At 42.7% G+C, this 16,593-nt stretch overlaps 1 protein-coding gene across 2 annotated transcripts in view; it reads left to right on the top strand.

Moving 5' to 3' along the window:
- Positions 1 to 16,593, top strand: part of DOCK1 (dedicator of cytokinesis 1) — a 546,722-nt gene that overhangs the window by 85,111 nt on the left and 445,018 nt on the right. For both annotated transcript variants that reach the window (XM_037804943.1, XM_037804942.1), the window contains exon 10: positions 252 to 387. In XM_037804943.1, the coding sequence (XP_037660871.1) occupies positions 252 to 387 (136 nt within the window). The remainder of the gene's footprint in view (positions 1 to 251; positions 388 to 16,593) is intronic.

Here is a 16,593-nt window from a genome sequence, read left to right as displayed (position 1 = left end):
GCCACCATTAGAAGACCATGACAAAGATGTACTCTATCAGCGCCACGTGTCTCTAATGCTCGTATCTTAAATTCACTTAATGTTAATTGAATATGGTTGTTCACTTCCTTTTGGTTGTGTGAATAACTTATCAACACGCTAAAAACTGGTAGGAGAAAAGCGCCTCCATCCATCTTTTGGCTGTCCGTTTCAATTGAACCTGCCTTGAATAATGGTTCTCCAAAATGATTTGTGGAAATTAATATTTCTAGGACCTTGGAAGCAAAGACCTGAAAAGGGAGAAAATCAGCTTCGTTTGCCAGATTGTCCGAGTGGGGCGCATGGAGCTGAGGGACAACAACACGCGGAGGCTGACCTCGGGGCTGCGGCGGCCTTTCGGAGTGGCCGGTGAGCCGTTTTCCTCTTTCCCTTGGAGAGTTTTTGATCATCGTATTTGCTTTGAATAAGACCCGCCGTCGAATGCAGGGCTGTGGGCAGCTTTGATTCATCAGCTTTTCTATCGGAGAGAATTCTTCTCTCCTGTCTCTTCTGTGTGGTTCAAACCCCCGTGCTGTGCAGGACGCCTCGGGCCATGCCCTATGGCTGGAAAGTATGTATTTGGTTTTCTTTTTTTTGGCAGTTTTTCTCTTTCATTTTCTTTTTTTTTTTTTTTTTTAATATTAATTTTATTGAGATATATTCACATACCACACAGTCATACAAAACAAATCGTACATTCGATTGTTTACAGTACCATTACATAATTGTACATTCATCACCTGAATCAATCCCTGACACCTTCATTAGCACACACACAAAAATAACAAGAATAATAATTAAAGTGAAAAAGAGCAATTGAAGTAAAAAAGAACACTGGGTACCTTTGTCTGTTTGTTTGTTTGTTTCCTTCCCCTATTTTTCTACTCATCCATCCATAAACTAGACAAAGTGGCGTGTGGTCCTTATGGCTTTCCCAATCCCATTGTCACCCCTCATAAGCTACATTTTTATACAATTGTCTTCGAGATTCATGGGTTCTGGGTTGTAGTTTGATAGTTTCAGGTATCCACCACCAGCTACCCCAATTCTTTAGAACCTAAAAAGGCTTGTCTAAATTGTGCGTAAGAGTGCCCACCAGACTGACCTCTCGGCTCCTTTTGGAATCTCTCTGCCACTGAAGCTTATTTCATTTCCTTTCACATCCCCCTTTTGGTCAAGAAGATGTTCTCTGTCCCACGATGCCAGGTCTACATTCCTCCCCGGGAATCATATTCCACATTGCCAGGGAGATTCACTCCTCTGGGTGTCTGATCCCACGTAGGGGGGAGGGCAGTGATTTCACCTTTCAAGTTGGCTTAGCCAGAGAGAGAGGGCCACATCTGAGCAACAAAGAGGCATTCGGGAGGAGGCTCTTAGGCACAATTATAGGGAGGCCTAGCCTCTCCTTTGCAGCAACTGTCTTCCCAAGGGTAAAACCTATGGTAGAGGGCTCAACCCATCAAACCACCAGTCCCCTGTGTCTGTGGTCATGTTAGCAATCATCGAGGTGGGGTAGGCGAATACCCCTGCATTCTCCACAGGCTCCTCAAGGGGGCACTACATATTTTTTTCCTTGTTTTTCTTTCTTTTTTTTTTTAACTTTCCCTTCTTTTTTAAATCAACTGTATGAAAAAAAATTAAAAAAAAAAAAAAATACAATAAAAGAACATTTCAAAGAGACCGTAACAAGGGAGTAAGAAAAAGACAACTAACCTAAGATAACTGCTTTACTTCCAACCTGTTCCGACTTTACCCCAAGAAAGTTACCTAATATAGGAACTTTTCTGTGAACTTGTTCCTGCTATATCCCATCAGAAATTAACAGACCATAGTCATTCCTGGACATCCCCAGAACGTTAAATAGCTTATCTGTTCTTCTTGGATTATTGTTCCCCCTTCCTTAATTGCTCTCTATTGCTAGTTCCCCTACATTCTACATTATAAACCATTTGTTTTACATTTTGCAAAGTTCACATTAGTGGTAGCATATAATATTTCTCTTTTTGTGCCTGGCTGATTTCGCTGAGCATTATGTCTTCAAGGTTCATCCATGTTGTCATATGTTTCACGAGATCGTTCCTTCTTACTGCCGCGTAGTATTCCATCGTGTGTATATACCACATTTTATTTATCCACTCATCTGTTGAAGGACATTTGGGTTGTTTGCATCTCTTGGCAATTGTGAATAATGCTGCTGTGAACATTGGCGTGCAGATATCTGTTTGTGTCACTGCTTTCCGATCTTCCGGGTATATACTGAGAAGTGCAATCGCTGGATTGAACGGTAACTCTATATATAGTTTTCTAAGGAACTGTCAGACTGACGTCCAGAGTGGCTGAACCATTATACAGTCCCACCAACAATGAATAAGAGTTCCAATTTCTCCACATCCCCTCCAGCATTTGTAGTTTCCTGTTTGTTTAATGGCAGCCATTCTAATTGGTGTTAGATGGTATCTCATTGTGGTCTTAATTTGCATCTCTCTAATAGCTAGTGAAGGTGAACATTTTTTCATGTGTTTCTTGGCCATTTCCATTTCCTCTTCAGAGAACTGTCTTTTGATATCTTTTGCCCATTTTATAATTGGCAAATTATAAAATTTACTATTGTCATTGAGTTGTAGGATTCCTTTATATATGCAAGATATCAGTCTTTTGTCAGATACATGGTTTCCAAAAATTTTTTCCCATTGAGTTGGCTGCCTCTTTACCTTTTTGAGAAATTCCTTTGAGGTGCAGAAACTTCTAAGCTTGAGGAGTTCCCATTTATCTATTTTTTCTTTTGTTGCTTGTGCTTTGGGTATAAAGTCTAGGAAGTGGCCGCCTAATACAAGGTCTTGAAGATGTTTTCCTACATTATCTTCTAGGAGTTTTATGGTACGTTCTTTTATATTGAGATCTTTCATCCATTTTGAGTTAATTTTTGTGTAGGGTGTGAGGTAGGGGTCCTCTTTCATTCTTTTGGATATGGATATCCAACTCTCCCAGCCCCATTTGTTGAAAAGACCATTATGACTCAGTTCAGCGACTTTGGGGGCCTTATCAGAGATCAGTTGTCCATAGATCTGAGGGTCTATCTCCGAATTCTCAATTCGATTCCATTGATCTATATGTCTGTCTTTGTCGCCAGTACCATGCTGTTTTGACAACTGTGGCTTTATAATAAGCTTCAAAGTCAGGGAGTGTAAGTCCTCCCACTTCGTTTTTCTTTTTCAGAGTGTCTTTAGCAATTCGAGGCATCTTCCCTTTCCAAATAAATTTGATAACTAGCTTTTCCAAGTCTGCAAAGTAGGTTGTTGGAATTTTGATTGGGATTGCATTGAATCTGTAGATGAGTTTGGGTAGAATTGACATCTTAATGACATTTAGCCTTCTTATCCATGAACATGGAATATTTTTCCATCTTTTAAGATCCCCTTCTATTTCTTTTAGTAGAGTTATGTAGTTCTCTTTGTATAGGTCTTTTACATCTTTGGTTAAGTTTATTCCTAGGTACTTGATTTTTTTAGTTGCTATTGAAAATGGTATCTTTTTCTTGAGTGTCTCTTCAGTTTGTTCATTTCTAGCATATAGAAACATTACTGACTTATGTGCATTAATCTTGTATCCCGCTACTTTGCTTAATTTGTTTATTAGCTCTAGTAGCTGTATTGTCGATTTCTCAGGGTTTTCTAGATATAAGATCATATCATCTGCAAACAATGACAGTTTTACTTCTTCTTTTCCAATTTGGATGCCTTTTATTCCTTTGTCTTGCCGGATTGCGCTGGCTAGCGCTTCCAGCACAATGCTGAATAACAGTGGTGACAGCGGGCATCCTTGTCTTGTTCCTGATCTTAGAGGGAAGGCTTTCAGTCTCTCACCATTGAGTACTATGCTGGCTGTGGGTTTTTCATATATGCTCTTTATCATATTGAGGAAGTTTCCTTCAATTCCTACCTTTTGAAGTGTTTTTATCAAAAACGGATGTTGAATTTTGTCAAATGCTTTTTCAGCATCTATTGAGATGATTATTTGATTTTTCCCTTTTGAATTTTTAATGTGTTGTAATACATTGATTGATTTTCTTATGTTGAACCATCGTTGCATGCCTGGAATGAACCCCACTTGGTCATGGTGTATGATTTTTTTCATGTGTCTTTGGATTCGATTTGCAAGTATTTTGATGAGGATTTTTGCATCTATATTCATTAGGGAGATTGGCCGGTAGTTTTCCTTTTTGTAGCATCTTTGCCTGGTTTTGGTATTAGATTGATGTTAGCTTCATAAAATGAGTTAGGTAGTGTTCCGTTTTCTTCAATGTTTTGAAAGAGTTTGAGTAAGATTGGTGTCAGTTCTTTCTGGAAAGTTTGGTAGAATTCTCCTGTGAAGCCATCTGGCCCTGGGCATTTATTTGTGGGAAGCTTTTTGATGACTGATTGGATCTCTTTGCTTGTGATGGGTTGGTTGAGGTCTTCTATTTCTTCTCTGGTCAGTCTAGGTTGTTCATATGTTTCCAGGAAATTGTCCATTTCCTCTACATTATCCAGTTTGTTGCCATACAGTTGTTCATAGTATCGTCTTATAGTTTTTTAAATTTCTTCAGGATCTGCAGTTATGTCACCTTTTTCATTCATTGTTTTGTTTATATGGATATTCTCTGTTTTTGATTTTGTCAGTGTAGCTAGGGGCTTGTCAATCTTGTTGATCTTCTCAAAGAACCAACTTGTGGTGATATTTATCCTCTCTATTGTTTTTTTGTTCTCTATGTCATTTATTTCTGCTTTAATCCTTGTTATTTCTTTTCTTCTACTTGGTTTAGGATTGGTTTGCTGTTCATTTTCTAGCTTCTTCAGTTGATCCATTAGTTCTTTGATTTTGGCTCTTTCTTCCTTTTTAGTAAATGCGTTTAGAGCTATAAATTTCGCCCTTAGCACTGCTTTTGCTGCATCCCATAGGTTTTGGTATGTTGTTGTCCTACTTTGCTAATGCTGCAGAATGCGAAACACCAGAGATGGATAGGCTTTTATAAAATGGGGGTTTATTTCACTACACAGTTACAGTCTTAAGGCCACAAAACGTCCAAGGTAACACATCAGTAATCCGGTACCTTCACTGGAGATGGCCAATGGCGTCCGGAAAACCTCTGTTAGCTGGGAAGGCACATGGCTGGCGTCTGGTTTCAAAATGGCTTTCTCCCGGGATGTTCCTCTCTAGCAAGCTTGCTCCTCTTAAAAACGTCACTCATAGCTGCACTCCGTTCTGTCTCTTTGAGTCAGCATGTTTTATATGGCTCCACTGATGAAGGCCCACCCTTAATGGGTGGGGTCACACCTCCATGGAAGTATCCCACCAAAGTCACCACCCACAGCTGGGTGGGGCACATTCCAAGCAAATCTAACCATCACCAAAACGTCTGCCCCACAAGACCACAAAGATAATGGCATTTGGGGGACACAATACATTGAAACCGGCACAGTTGTGTTCTCATTTTCATTCGTCTCTATATATTTAGCAATTTCTCTTGCTATTTCTTCTTTAACCCACTGATTGTTTAGGAGTGCGTTGTTTAACCTCCAGGTATTTGTGAATTTTCTAAGTCTCTGATGGTTATTGATTTCTAATTGTATTACATTGTGTCAGAGAATGTGCTTTGAATAATTTCAATCTTTTTAAATTTATTTAGGCTTGTTTTATGGCCCAGCACATGATCTATTCTGGAGAAAGTTCCGTGAGCACTAGAAAAGTATGTGTATCCTGGTGATTTGGGATGTAATGTCCTGTATATGTCTGTTAAATCTAATTCATTTATCAGATTGTTTAGGTTTTCAATTTCCTTATTGGTCTTCTGTCTGCTTGATCTGTCTATAGGAGAGAGTGATGTGTTGAAGTCTCCCACAATTATTGTGGAAACATCAATTGTTTCCTTTAGTTTTGCCAGTGTTTCTCTCATGTATTTGTGGCACCTTGATTGGGTGCATAGACATTTACGATTGTTATTTCTTCCTGTTGAATTGCCCCTTTTATTAGTATGTAGTGGCCTTCTTTGTCTCTCAAAACATCTCTGCATGAAATATTTTTTCCATCCTTTCACTTTCAATTTCTTTGTGTCCCTGTGTCTAAGATGAGTCTCTTGTATGCAACATATTGATGGTTCATTTTTTTTGATCCATACTGCGAATCTATATCTTTTAATTGGGGAGTTTAATCCATTTACATTCAACGTTATAACCGTGAAGGCATTTCTTGAATCAGCCATCTTATCGTTTAGTTTATGTTTGTCATATTTTTCCCCTCTCTCTATTAATATCCTTTATTGTACCCATACTGAATCTCTTTAGTACTGAACCTTTCTCCAAGTCTCTCTGTCCTTTCTTTGTTTCTCTGTCTGTAGGGCTCTCTTTAGTATCTCCAGTAGGGCAGGTCTCTTGTTAGCAAATTCTCTCAGCATTTGTTTGTCTGTGAAAAATTTAAGCTCTCCCTCAGATTTGAAGGAGAGCTTTGCTGGATAAAGTATTCTTGGTTGGAAATTTTTCTCACTCAGAATTTTAAATATATCGTGCCACTGCCTTCTTGCCTCCATGGTGGCTGCTGAGTAGTCACTACTTAGTCTTATGCTGTTTCCTTTGTATGTGGTGAATTGCTTTTCTCTTGCTGCTTTCAGAACTTGCTCCTTCTCTTCTGTGTTTGACAGTGTGATCAGAATATGTCTTGGAGTGGGTTTATTTGGATTTATTCTATTTGGAGTTCGCTGAGCATTTATGATTTGTGTGTTTATGTTGTTTAGAAGATTTGGGAAGTTTTCCCCAGCAATTTCTTTGAATACTCTTCTTAGACCTTTACCCTTTTCTTCCCCTTGTGGAACACCAATGAGTCTTATATTCGGACGTTTTATATGATCTATCATATCCCTGAGGTCCGTTTCGATTTTTTCAATTTTTTTCCCCCGTTCTTTCTTTTATGGTTTCTTTTTCCATTCTGTCATCTTCCAGGTCACTGATTCATTGTTCAACTACCTCTAGTCTTGTACTATGAGTGTCCAGAATCTTTTTAATTTGGTCAACAGTTTCTTTAATTTCCATAAGATCATCTATTTTTTTATTTAGTTTTGCAGTGTCTTCCTTATGCTCTTCTAGGGTCTTCTTGATATCCTTTGTATCCCGTACTATGGTCTCATTGTTCATCTTTAGTTCTTTGAGTAGCTGCTCTAGGTGCTGTGTCTGTTCTGGTCTTTTGATTTGGGTACTTGGGCTTGGGTTGTCCATATCGTCTGGTTTTTTCATATGCTTTATAATTTTCTGTTTTTTTTGGCCTCTTGGCATTTGCTGAACTTGATAGGGTTCTTTTAGAATTTGTAGACCAATTGAAGTCCTTATCTGTAATTTTCGTGGAGTACACTTTCTCTAACTAACCAGCAGGTGGCGTCCACGAGCCACCTGTTCTCCACAAGCCAGTTCTCCCCTGCTTAGCCTTTGTGGTGATGGGGGAGTGAGTCTTGTGGGGTCCAATTGGTGTACCAAGCTTGCATGTGTAGTTGGTGTTGCCCGCCCTGTATATGGGGCGTGTTTCTGGGCAGTCAGGGAGGGGGGGTGGCTCTAACAATCAAATCTCCCTGGTGATCTTGGAGTTTTTAAAGCTGCTGCAATAGTCTAATCCTTCAGTTCAGTCCTGCCACTGTTTGTCTCTGCCACTGACCCACAAGTCCTTGGTATTGGCGTATGGCTCCTGAGACTTGGAAGTGGGCCCCTCTTCCAGGCTGTGCACCCCCTGGTCCTCTGTTGAGGGATGACTGTGCTATGTCACAGGTGAGTACCGTCCCCCCAGGGCAGTTCTGGGCTGCTGGGCTGTGTAGGGAGGCTCCCAGTCTGCTGAAATGATGGCTAAATGGGGCTTTGTTAATTCACACTGCTCCACCTTCCCAACTCTGGGACAATCAGCTGAGTTGCAGGGAAGGCTAATGTCCATGCCCAGTTTTGTGGTGTGTGCCTATTATTTGAAGCACTTCGGTCACACTGAGTTGTTTGGGGCAGTTCTGGGCTATGGGGCTGGCGATGGGCAGGAGTGTTTCCTGTCTACCAGGATGATGGCTGTGGGCGGACACCCCCGTTTTCTTGGGAAGTTGTGGTGTTTAGTGAATTTTCTCAGCCACTGGAGTATTGCCTTTTGTCTCAGAGCTCTGTTAGTTCTGCTCTTGTCTTGACCTGCCCAAATTGGAATTCTTTGAAGCTTTCTGTATTGGGCTTCTTAGAGTAATTGTTTTAGAAAAAGAAAAAAGGATTTAAAAAAAAAAAAAAAAAAAAGGGCCCTCCTCAGAGATCTAATGGGTTATTGAAATGCTAAGAGACAAAGCAATTAGGGCCATTAAGGAAAGGTCCATAGGGCAGAAAGATCAGCTTTTCTTCGGGATTTGCATATGAGCCTGAGGGCCTGAGCTCTGCCCTTCCCCTGTCTATGTTCACCAGAACTCCAAAAATCCTCAGCTTTTATTTTGGAGTTTTTCATGTTGTTTTTTTCTATTCCTGTCTCCTCTCTGCTGGGCTGGCTGCTCTCAGATTCTCTGGTGTCTGGTCTCAGTCTGTCTATGGTTGGAGTTTGTATCCGTAGAATGAGTTTCCGATAAGGGCTGACACTGCAGTTCTCCCTTCTCCTTCCCGGAGCTGACAGCCCCTCCTCCCACGGGACTGAGCCTGGCAGGGAGGGGCGCGGGTTCCCTGGCCACAAAAACTTACAGATTTTGCCGATCTCAGCAGTTCCACGTTTTCATGAGTGTCGTATGAAGTATGCCGAAAGTCAGATTGCTCTGTGGTGTCCAGTCCACGCAGTTCCTGGCTTTCTACCTACTTTCCTGGAGGAGTAACTAAAACATACAGCTCACCAGTCTGCCATCTTGCCCCACCTCCCGTGTATTTGGTTTTGAGGCGGATCCTGTCTCCCTCTGGATCCCGTCTCCCCCTGCAGAGAGCTGACGCCCCTTCCTGGTGTGTACAGAAGCCAGTCTTTGGAGGCTTGGGGCTTCCTGGACTTGGTGGCTGACCCAGGCGAGGATTCATGCAGGATGGTCAATGATGAAGAGCTGGAACTGAGTGAACCATGAGGAGGCTATTACCCTCTTAAAAGATGGCATTTGCTCTCCATGTTTGTGCTCTGGTAATGGGACAAAGAAGTGGTGGGTTAGTTATCTCTGTTTCTAATTAGTTGACCTCTTCCTTTGTCATTCTCATTTTTCCTGATTTTGGGGCACAGTTTTCCTTCCCTCTTTTATGGTTGCAGTGGTATTTCTCAGTCCAGCCCTGTGTTATTTATTTTTTCTTGTCCTTTTTGTGATTCTTGGGAGATCTATGGGTTTATGTATATGGAAAAAGTTCTTGGTTCCTGATAGATAACTGGGTTCCTTGTGTGTAACGATAGCGATTTAAGCTCTTCTTTACCTTGGCAACTTGGAAACTCAGGGCTGCTTTTGTACTCAGTTTCTAAGCCAAGATCCAACTTAGTGAGTGTTCTAGATTTTTCTTGAAAATTAGTAAATGTATAATTTATTATTTCATAAGCAATAAATAATAACAATGGTGTAGACTTAAGGAAAAAGAAGGCGTATTAATTCAGTTCACTTCCAGTTACCAACTGAGCTAAGTGATGAAGTTATTTCACCGAATTCTCCCACTAGTGAGTGAACTTTTTTTTTTTTTTTTTTTTTTTTTTTTTTTTTTTAAAATTAAATTCAGTTTTATTGAGATATACTCATATACCATACAATCATCCATGGTGTACAATCAACTGTTCACAATACCGTCATACAGTTATGCATTCATTACTCCAATCTATTTTTGAACATTTTCCTTACACTAGAAAGAATAAGAAAAAAAAAAGGAAAGAAAAAAGAACACCCAATTCATCCCTCCCCCCATCCCACCCTATTTTTCATTTAGTTTTTGTCCCTATTCTTCTACTCATCCATCCATATACTGGATAAAGGGACTGCGATCCACAGGGCTTTCACAATCACACTGTCACCACTGTAAGCTACATTGTTATACAATTGTCTTCATGAGTCAAGGCTACTGGGCTGGAGTTTGATAGTTTCAGGTATTTACTTTTAGCTATTCCAATACCTTAAAACCTAAAAAGGGTTATCTATATAGTGTGTAAGAATGTCCACCGGAGTGACCTCTTGATTCCATTTAAAATCTCTCAGCCACTGAAACTTTATTTGATTTCATTTTGCATCCCCCTTTTGGTCAAGAAGATGTTCTCTATCCCAAGATGCTGGGTCCAGATTCATCCCCGGGAGTCATATCCTGCGTTGCCAGGGAGATTTACACCCCTGGGAGTCAGGTCCCATGTAGCGGGGAGGGCAGTGAGTTCACCTGCTGAGTTGGGTTAGCTAGAGAGAGAGGCCACATCTGAGCAACAAAGAGGTACTCAGGGGAAGAGTGAGTGAACTTTTGAGGGTGAGGCTCCTTCTTGAAGTCTGTGCAACCTTGGGCTTGATAAATCCTTACATATAGCATAGGCTGACATTTTCATCCCTTCCTTTTAAACATTTTTCCTGGAATACAGATTTTAAAACTGTTCCTCTATGTTTCAGAACCCGTAGCATCTTTTATGTGTAATCCGCTATTTTATTGAGATCCTTGAGATTTTTGAGGAGTTCTTTATTCTCTCTTCCACCTATGAGAGGTAGTTGAGTGGTATATTTTCCTATGAGTGGTATATTTTCTCAAAATATTGAGAAAAAATATTTTATTTTGACCTTAGGTGTTAATTTATACTTAGCTTATGCAATCAGAAAAATCTTTGACAGTGTATGACGTTGTAGATCCCTGGTTTTCAATTCCTAATTCAGTGACAAGTTCCTATGGATGTGTAGTAAGGAGGGAAGCCAGAAGCTAGGGCTCCCCACCCCCTTTCTAATTAAATTGGGGAGTTTCTCAGCTTTGTAGGTTGAATTTTCGTGCTTATTAAGTCTGAGAGAATGACGGGTAGAGAGGTTGATGGTTACAGGTACAGCCGGACCTGCTGGGGCGTTTCACTGCTTATACCACGCCCTTGGTGGGGTCTGCGGTTAGCTGGAATCCTCGGGAACCAGGCCAGAACCTACCAGCTTATGGCATTCTCCGTGGATTAGTGGAGCCTGAGTTCTTCTCCAGCTAGGGCAGGCAGCCCTGAGACAAGTCCTGGTTTTGGAGGCCCCACCAGTAGGGTCGGCAGAGACGCCTGGGCTGCTGGGTCACTGGCCACAGGGGCTCCCCTGCCTGGCCACTGGATTTCTGCTGACTAGATGGATGTACCTGAGGAACCTGCCTGCATCTTTTTGGACAGGTCTCTTCCTTCTCACATCCCTGGGTACCCACCTCTCCCTAGGACTCGGGGGTCCTGGAACCTCACCCCAGGGCTGAGTTGTAGCCTCCCTGTCCCAGCTTCTGCACCGGGGATTTCCCGGAGCATGGCCACTCCGTGCTGCCCCCTCTGCTGGAATTGGGGCTGTCCCCCTGCTTTGTGCTTGTTGTAAAGAACCAACATGTAGTCCTTCAGCGACCCTTGGGTGGCGTTTTTTTTTTTTCTGTTGGAAGATTTCAGACGCCTAGCTGTTACAGTCAGGTTTCCAGATCTTCTGCGCATTGTCCTGGCGCTTTTGTCCAATGTAGCGCTTGCCAAGCAATTTTGCGTTTACTTGGCTTTTGCTGCACTTGCTTAAGCCCTGATGTCTTGTTTGTCTCTGGGTCCCCAGCGCCTTGCACGAGCAGCTCTAAGTGAGCCAGGGCTTGGAAGACTCTCTCAGCCGCCACCTTCCCTCCAGACGGCCTGCTTTTCTGAAGCCGATTAGCTGTGTGTTCCTGAAAATAAAACACACATTCTAAAACTGGCATGCCTTTTTCTGAGGCCCTCAGCATTCTGCTTATACATTCCCCCATTTCCTAGGGATAGCTCTACTCTGGGATAGAAGGGACTAGATTTTATCGTGTTATTTGGCAATAGAATTTTTTGGCACAAAGGGTAAATACTTTCATGCAGTGTTTCTCAAACCTAACTATACATGAGAGCAATCAGGGGAGCTTTTCAAAAATACCGTTGCCCAGGTCTCACCCCGACTGATTAAACCAGAATCTGCTTTAACCAAAATTACCCGTGAGTCACTAATGGAAAACTGCGTGACTGGCCGTGTGCTGCCATCAGACCCCCCGGCCGCCCTGGTCATCCGCTGGCATCACATTTCCTGGGAGCGTTTCCAGAAGTAGTACCTGCTTCTCCCTCGCACGCCGCATCCTTCAGCCGAACGCCCTCTTTCTCGTTAAGGAGGGACACTCCTCACCTCTGCGAAGTTGTGTCAACTTTTTAGTAAACATATTCTGCCCATTTGTATACAGCTTTAATTCCCACATTCATATTTCATTTGGAGGTTTCATCCAGAATGATTTTTGCATGTCCCCATTGACAGAACCCAGTTCCATAAAAATAGCAGTCTTCACGGAACTTTCAGCTTGAGTTCTTAGGCTTCCATTGAAATTAATATGTCATAGTCCTTTTTTTTTTAAAAATGAATTTTTTGTAATGTAAAGATGATAAAAATGGTAAAAATTATGGAAAAGAAAGAAAAGCACAAATAAAACATAAATCATTTATAATTCCACATAGCGCAGGCTGGTAACCTTGTGATGCTGTCCTGTTTCTAATGTTTGTATATATTTGTGTGTGTGTATGAGTGTATAGTTTGTAATTTTTAAAAAATATCAGACCATAAGGTGTGCTTTATGTATTTGTTTAAAGAAAGCATTATATTATGACCGTTTTATTAATCCTTACTGAAAAAAATAGGATTTTCAATCGCTGCCACACACGGCTGCCCCATAACTCAGCAATCCTTTGGTTTTGGAGAGTGTTTCCTGCGTGGTGCATCTTTTTCTGCCTCTGCTGGTTGTTTGCTGAGGATTAATCTCCAGACGGGGGGTTGTGCATCAAACGGTGTGCGCTTCTTGACGTTCTTAGTGCTCCTTGCAAGGTCCCCCAATGGGTCGGGGCCTGCCGGCCGCTCTCCCCTGCAGCAGGGCTCCTTGCTCGGCTTCCTTTCCTTGCCTTGGCTGCCTGGGGCTCCGTTGCTTTGGTTGTGACACCTCCTCCCTTCTACCAGGTTAGGGAGTGTCCCTCTGGTCTTTGCCTTTGATTTTGGATTCAAGTGAGAGGCTTTTAAGGGAGATTTTAGAATTGAAGCGCATTCCAGGTTCAGGATTTATTTATCACCTAACACGCCAACCTTCAGAAAGCTTGACTAAAAGAAGCTGAACTCAAACCCAACCCACTCGGCATTAGCACAGAACTCGTTTCCTCTAGTAGAATTTTACTTTAAATGTCGTGAAATGAAAAAAGAAAAAAAAAATCCCTGGTAGGTTAGAACAAGTCAAACACAGAAAAAGCCTTCCCAAAGGTCTACTGAAGTGATCCAGAGCTGAAACTGAATTGTGCCGATTTCCAATGATAGACACGCTTGGCAAGCCCCCGAGTGGTGTGCCCCAAGAAGCATTGGCCTTTGTTTTGTGCCATCTTGAAGGCTTGCACACTGTATTTTTCAGAGAGATTAGGACTGTTGATGGTGTGTGTTCTCTACCCCGTGGTAATGCCTTGGTAGTGTTCGTGTGGGATCCCTTATCCTGAAGCCCCGCCTTTTCCCCAAGAGGAGCTTTGATTCTGCTCTAGAAGTTTCATATAAATTAAAATCTTGATCAGATACTATGGAGGGAGGTGACACAGGATGTAGCATGTGCAGTCTAGTTGCCTCTCTGTATATGTAGTGATTACTTTCTCTTTCAAGGTATTTACACCGGAGAGCTTAGTGTGTCCTGCTTAATATTTCAGTAGTACAGGTTTGAGTTGTCAGAACCTTGGCAAGACCTAATATTTCAAAATTATTAACAAATACCTCTAAGGGCAAGTCCATATTATTGGGTTATGTCAAATTTACTATCATGAGGGAAAACAAGTGTCACTAGCATCTTAAAAAATGCCCCAAACTCTGCTTCTCAATATAAAAAAGAATGAAACTACACGTACTTTATCATACAGCAAATCCCACCTCTGTTCCCTGAAATTCCCCTGATTTCATTCATGAGAAGGAGCTTTTAAAAAAAAAAGACTCCGAGAGGACTTGACGGCAGCAGTCAGCTTTCCTAGAAAGTATTCCACATCTTAAATATTAAATGCACCTCTCCTCTCTTTTCAGTAAGGTAGACACTGGCTCCAGAGTTTGCGGAACTGGGTGAAAAAGTAACCCATTGAAACCATCCTAAAAATTGTCTTTTGGCAGAATAGCAAGTGTCCAAGTTAAAAATGGGAGGGTCAGTTTGTTGCTTTTTTGTATTTCCAAAATTAACTTTTTTTTGTTTCCCACCTACATAAACCTCAGTCCCTGATCCCGAGTGGACGTGGGTGGAGGCCTTCCCTGCCCCCCGGCTTCCCAGCAGCTGCCTCCTTAGTGCTGCAGCAGGGCTGCTGGAGGTGTGTGTCCACGAGGACGTCCCCCAAACGGCCTTCACAGATAATCCCACAGTGTGTTCTCTGCCTCTTTCAGTATGTGACATCTAAAAAGGGATCGACTGGTGTTCTCTTAGAGCCAGAAGCTGTCTCTGTGTCTGAGCCATCTCTGGTCACTGTAAGAAGGAGACTGGACTAGGACGTAGCAGAGATGGCACCGTGAGCCGCAGCATTGTGGCGTTCTCATCTGGCTGCTTTTTTTAAAGATATTTTTGGTTTAAATTTTCATTTATTTAGTTAATGCAATTTTACTGGGATATATTCACGCACCATTTGGTCCATCCAAAGTACACAGTGGCTCACGTATCATCACGTAGTTGTGCATTTATCACCACGATCAGTTTTTGTACATTTTCATTACTCCAGGAAGCCAAAAAAAAAAAAAAGAGAGAGAGCCAAAACCCAAAATATCCCATACCCCTTATTGCCCCTGCCATTGATCCCTGGCATTGGTGTGGTTTTTCTTTACTGTTGATTAAAAATTAAGACATTACTGTTAACTGTAGTCCATCATTTACAGTGGGTGTGTTTTTTCCCACGTACCACTCAATTGTTAACTTTTTATCCTATTTCCAGACAGAGTTTTCACTTTCTTTGGTTTGGATGTCTTTAGAATGGGTCCTGCCCTTGCATCTACCACATGATTCCAGTTTTTTTTTTTTTTTTTTTTTTTGATCCTGCAGGCAGCTGCTTCCATCTTTCACAGGCAAGACACGGGCATCGCAGGTTATCTCCTGAGCGAGCCTCAGGCAGCCCCACACAGCTCTGGGAGCCCTTTCCGTAGCGTTTACCGGCAGTGAATCCAGAACGAGGGGACTGAGCCTGTACACACAGCAGTCCTCTACACAGTTACCCCCTCTACATCGCAGGGGTTAGGAACGTGGCACCCCCAGCAACCCAGAAAACCTGTGTAAAATTTTTTGGCCGTCCCAGAGTTTGCCTCGAGGGAAGGGAAGCCACTGGGGAGGTTTGTTCCAAAGCGAGTAGAGGAGGCACTCACTCAAACTCCGGGGACTGTCAGTGGGGAATCCCGGGTCCTCTGAGCAGCCCAGGCCCAGGAGAAGCAGCTTCCGAAGGCTGGGACTAAACACAGGCTCGGGTAAGACAGAGGACCCTCACTCCCCATTTGCCGCAGGCTGCTCCGATTGAGGGGACAGCTAAGCTCTGAAGGAGACCACCAGCCAAGGCAGGGCCAGTTTGCAAAGAGTGAACAGTGCTTTTTGCCTTGGAAAAAATTTTGGAAAAAATTTAAATTTTATGCTTTTATGAGTTACTAAACTTTTTAAGATATCTCTACAGTTGTGGCCTTTGTGTGTCATCTGCTGGCTCTTGCATGTCATCTGTGGCTTCCTCAAAACTCCCCCAAAATTCGCATTTAATTTCTTATGCTGACAAGTGATATATTGAAACCACAGTGGGGAAAGTCATGATGTGGAAGGGTAGCTGTACTTTGGTACATCTTTGGCTTGTGAAACCTGAACATCTTTTTTTCTGGGTGATAGTCTTCCAAAAGCGGCTGCTCCACGTACAGTAACGTTCCCGAGGTGTGGAGTGCCAGGCCAGCCCCTTGGGTCGTTCTCCCCTCCTCAACTGCCTTGTCTAGAAAGACCGGCTCCTGCACTTCTCTCCCGCTGTTTGCTGGGCCTTCCCCACCCTCACTCCCTCACACGACCACCTTGACAGCAGCGGCTGAACTCTTCGCTTTCTTAAGGCTGACCCTCACACCTGAGTGTGGAGACCCTGGGCCTCCCTGAGCTCAGTCCCTCATTTCTCCTTTGGCGGCAGGGATATTTTGAGGTCTGAAGTCCAAACCACAGTGAGCACTTCTTTGGCACGGGCCTGTGTGCTGAAGATCAGGGAGGGAAAAATCTCCAGGAAAGAACAGCAGTGAAGAGTGGTGTCAGAGCTTTCTCCTCTGGAGCTTGGGATTGGTTGGCCTCAAAGGATTGTGGCTTGGGCAGGAGTAAGAGGCTTTTCAACGTGTGCAGGCTGAGGCGCTTTCCTTGCTGACTTGCTGTCTTCCCACAGATGGTTCCTGAGCCCCTGGTGTGTTCCAGGGCTGGGCACGGGGGG

This window comes from Choloepus didactylus, chromosome 15 (genome assembly GCF_015220235.1).
Source record: "Choloepus didactylus isolate mChoDid1 chromosome 15, mChoDid1.pri, whole genome shotgun sequence".
NCBI classification, from domain to species: Eukaryota; Metazoa; Chordata; class Mammalia; order Pilosa; family Megalonychidae; genus Choloepus; species Choloepus didactylus.
Note: the sequence above shows the minus strand (reverse complement) of the source record. Positions and strands in the feature narration are given on the sequence as shown.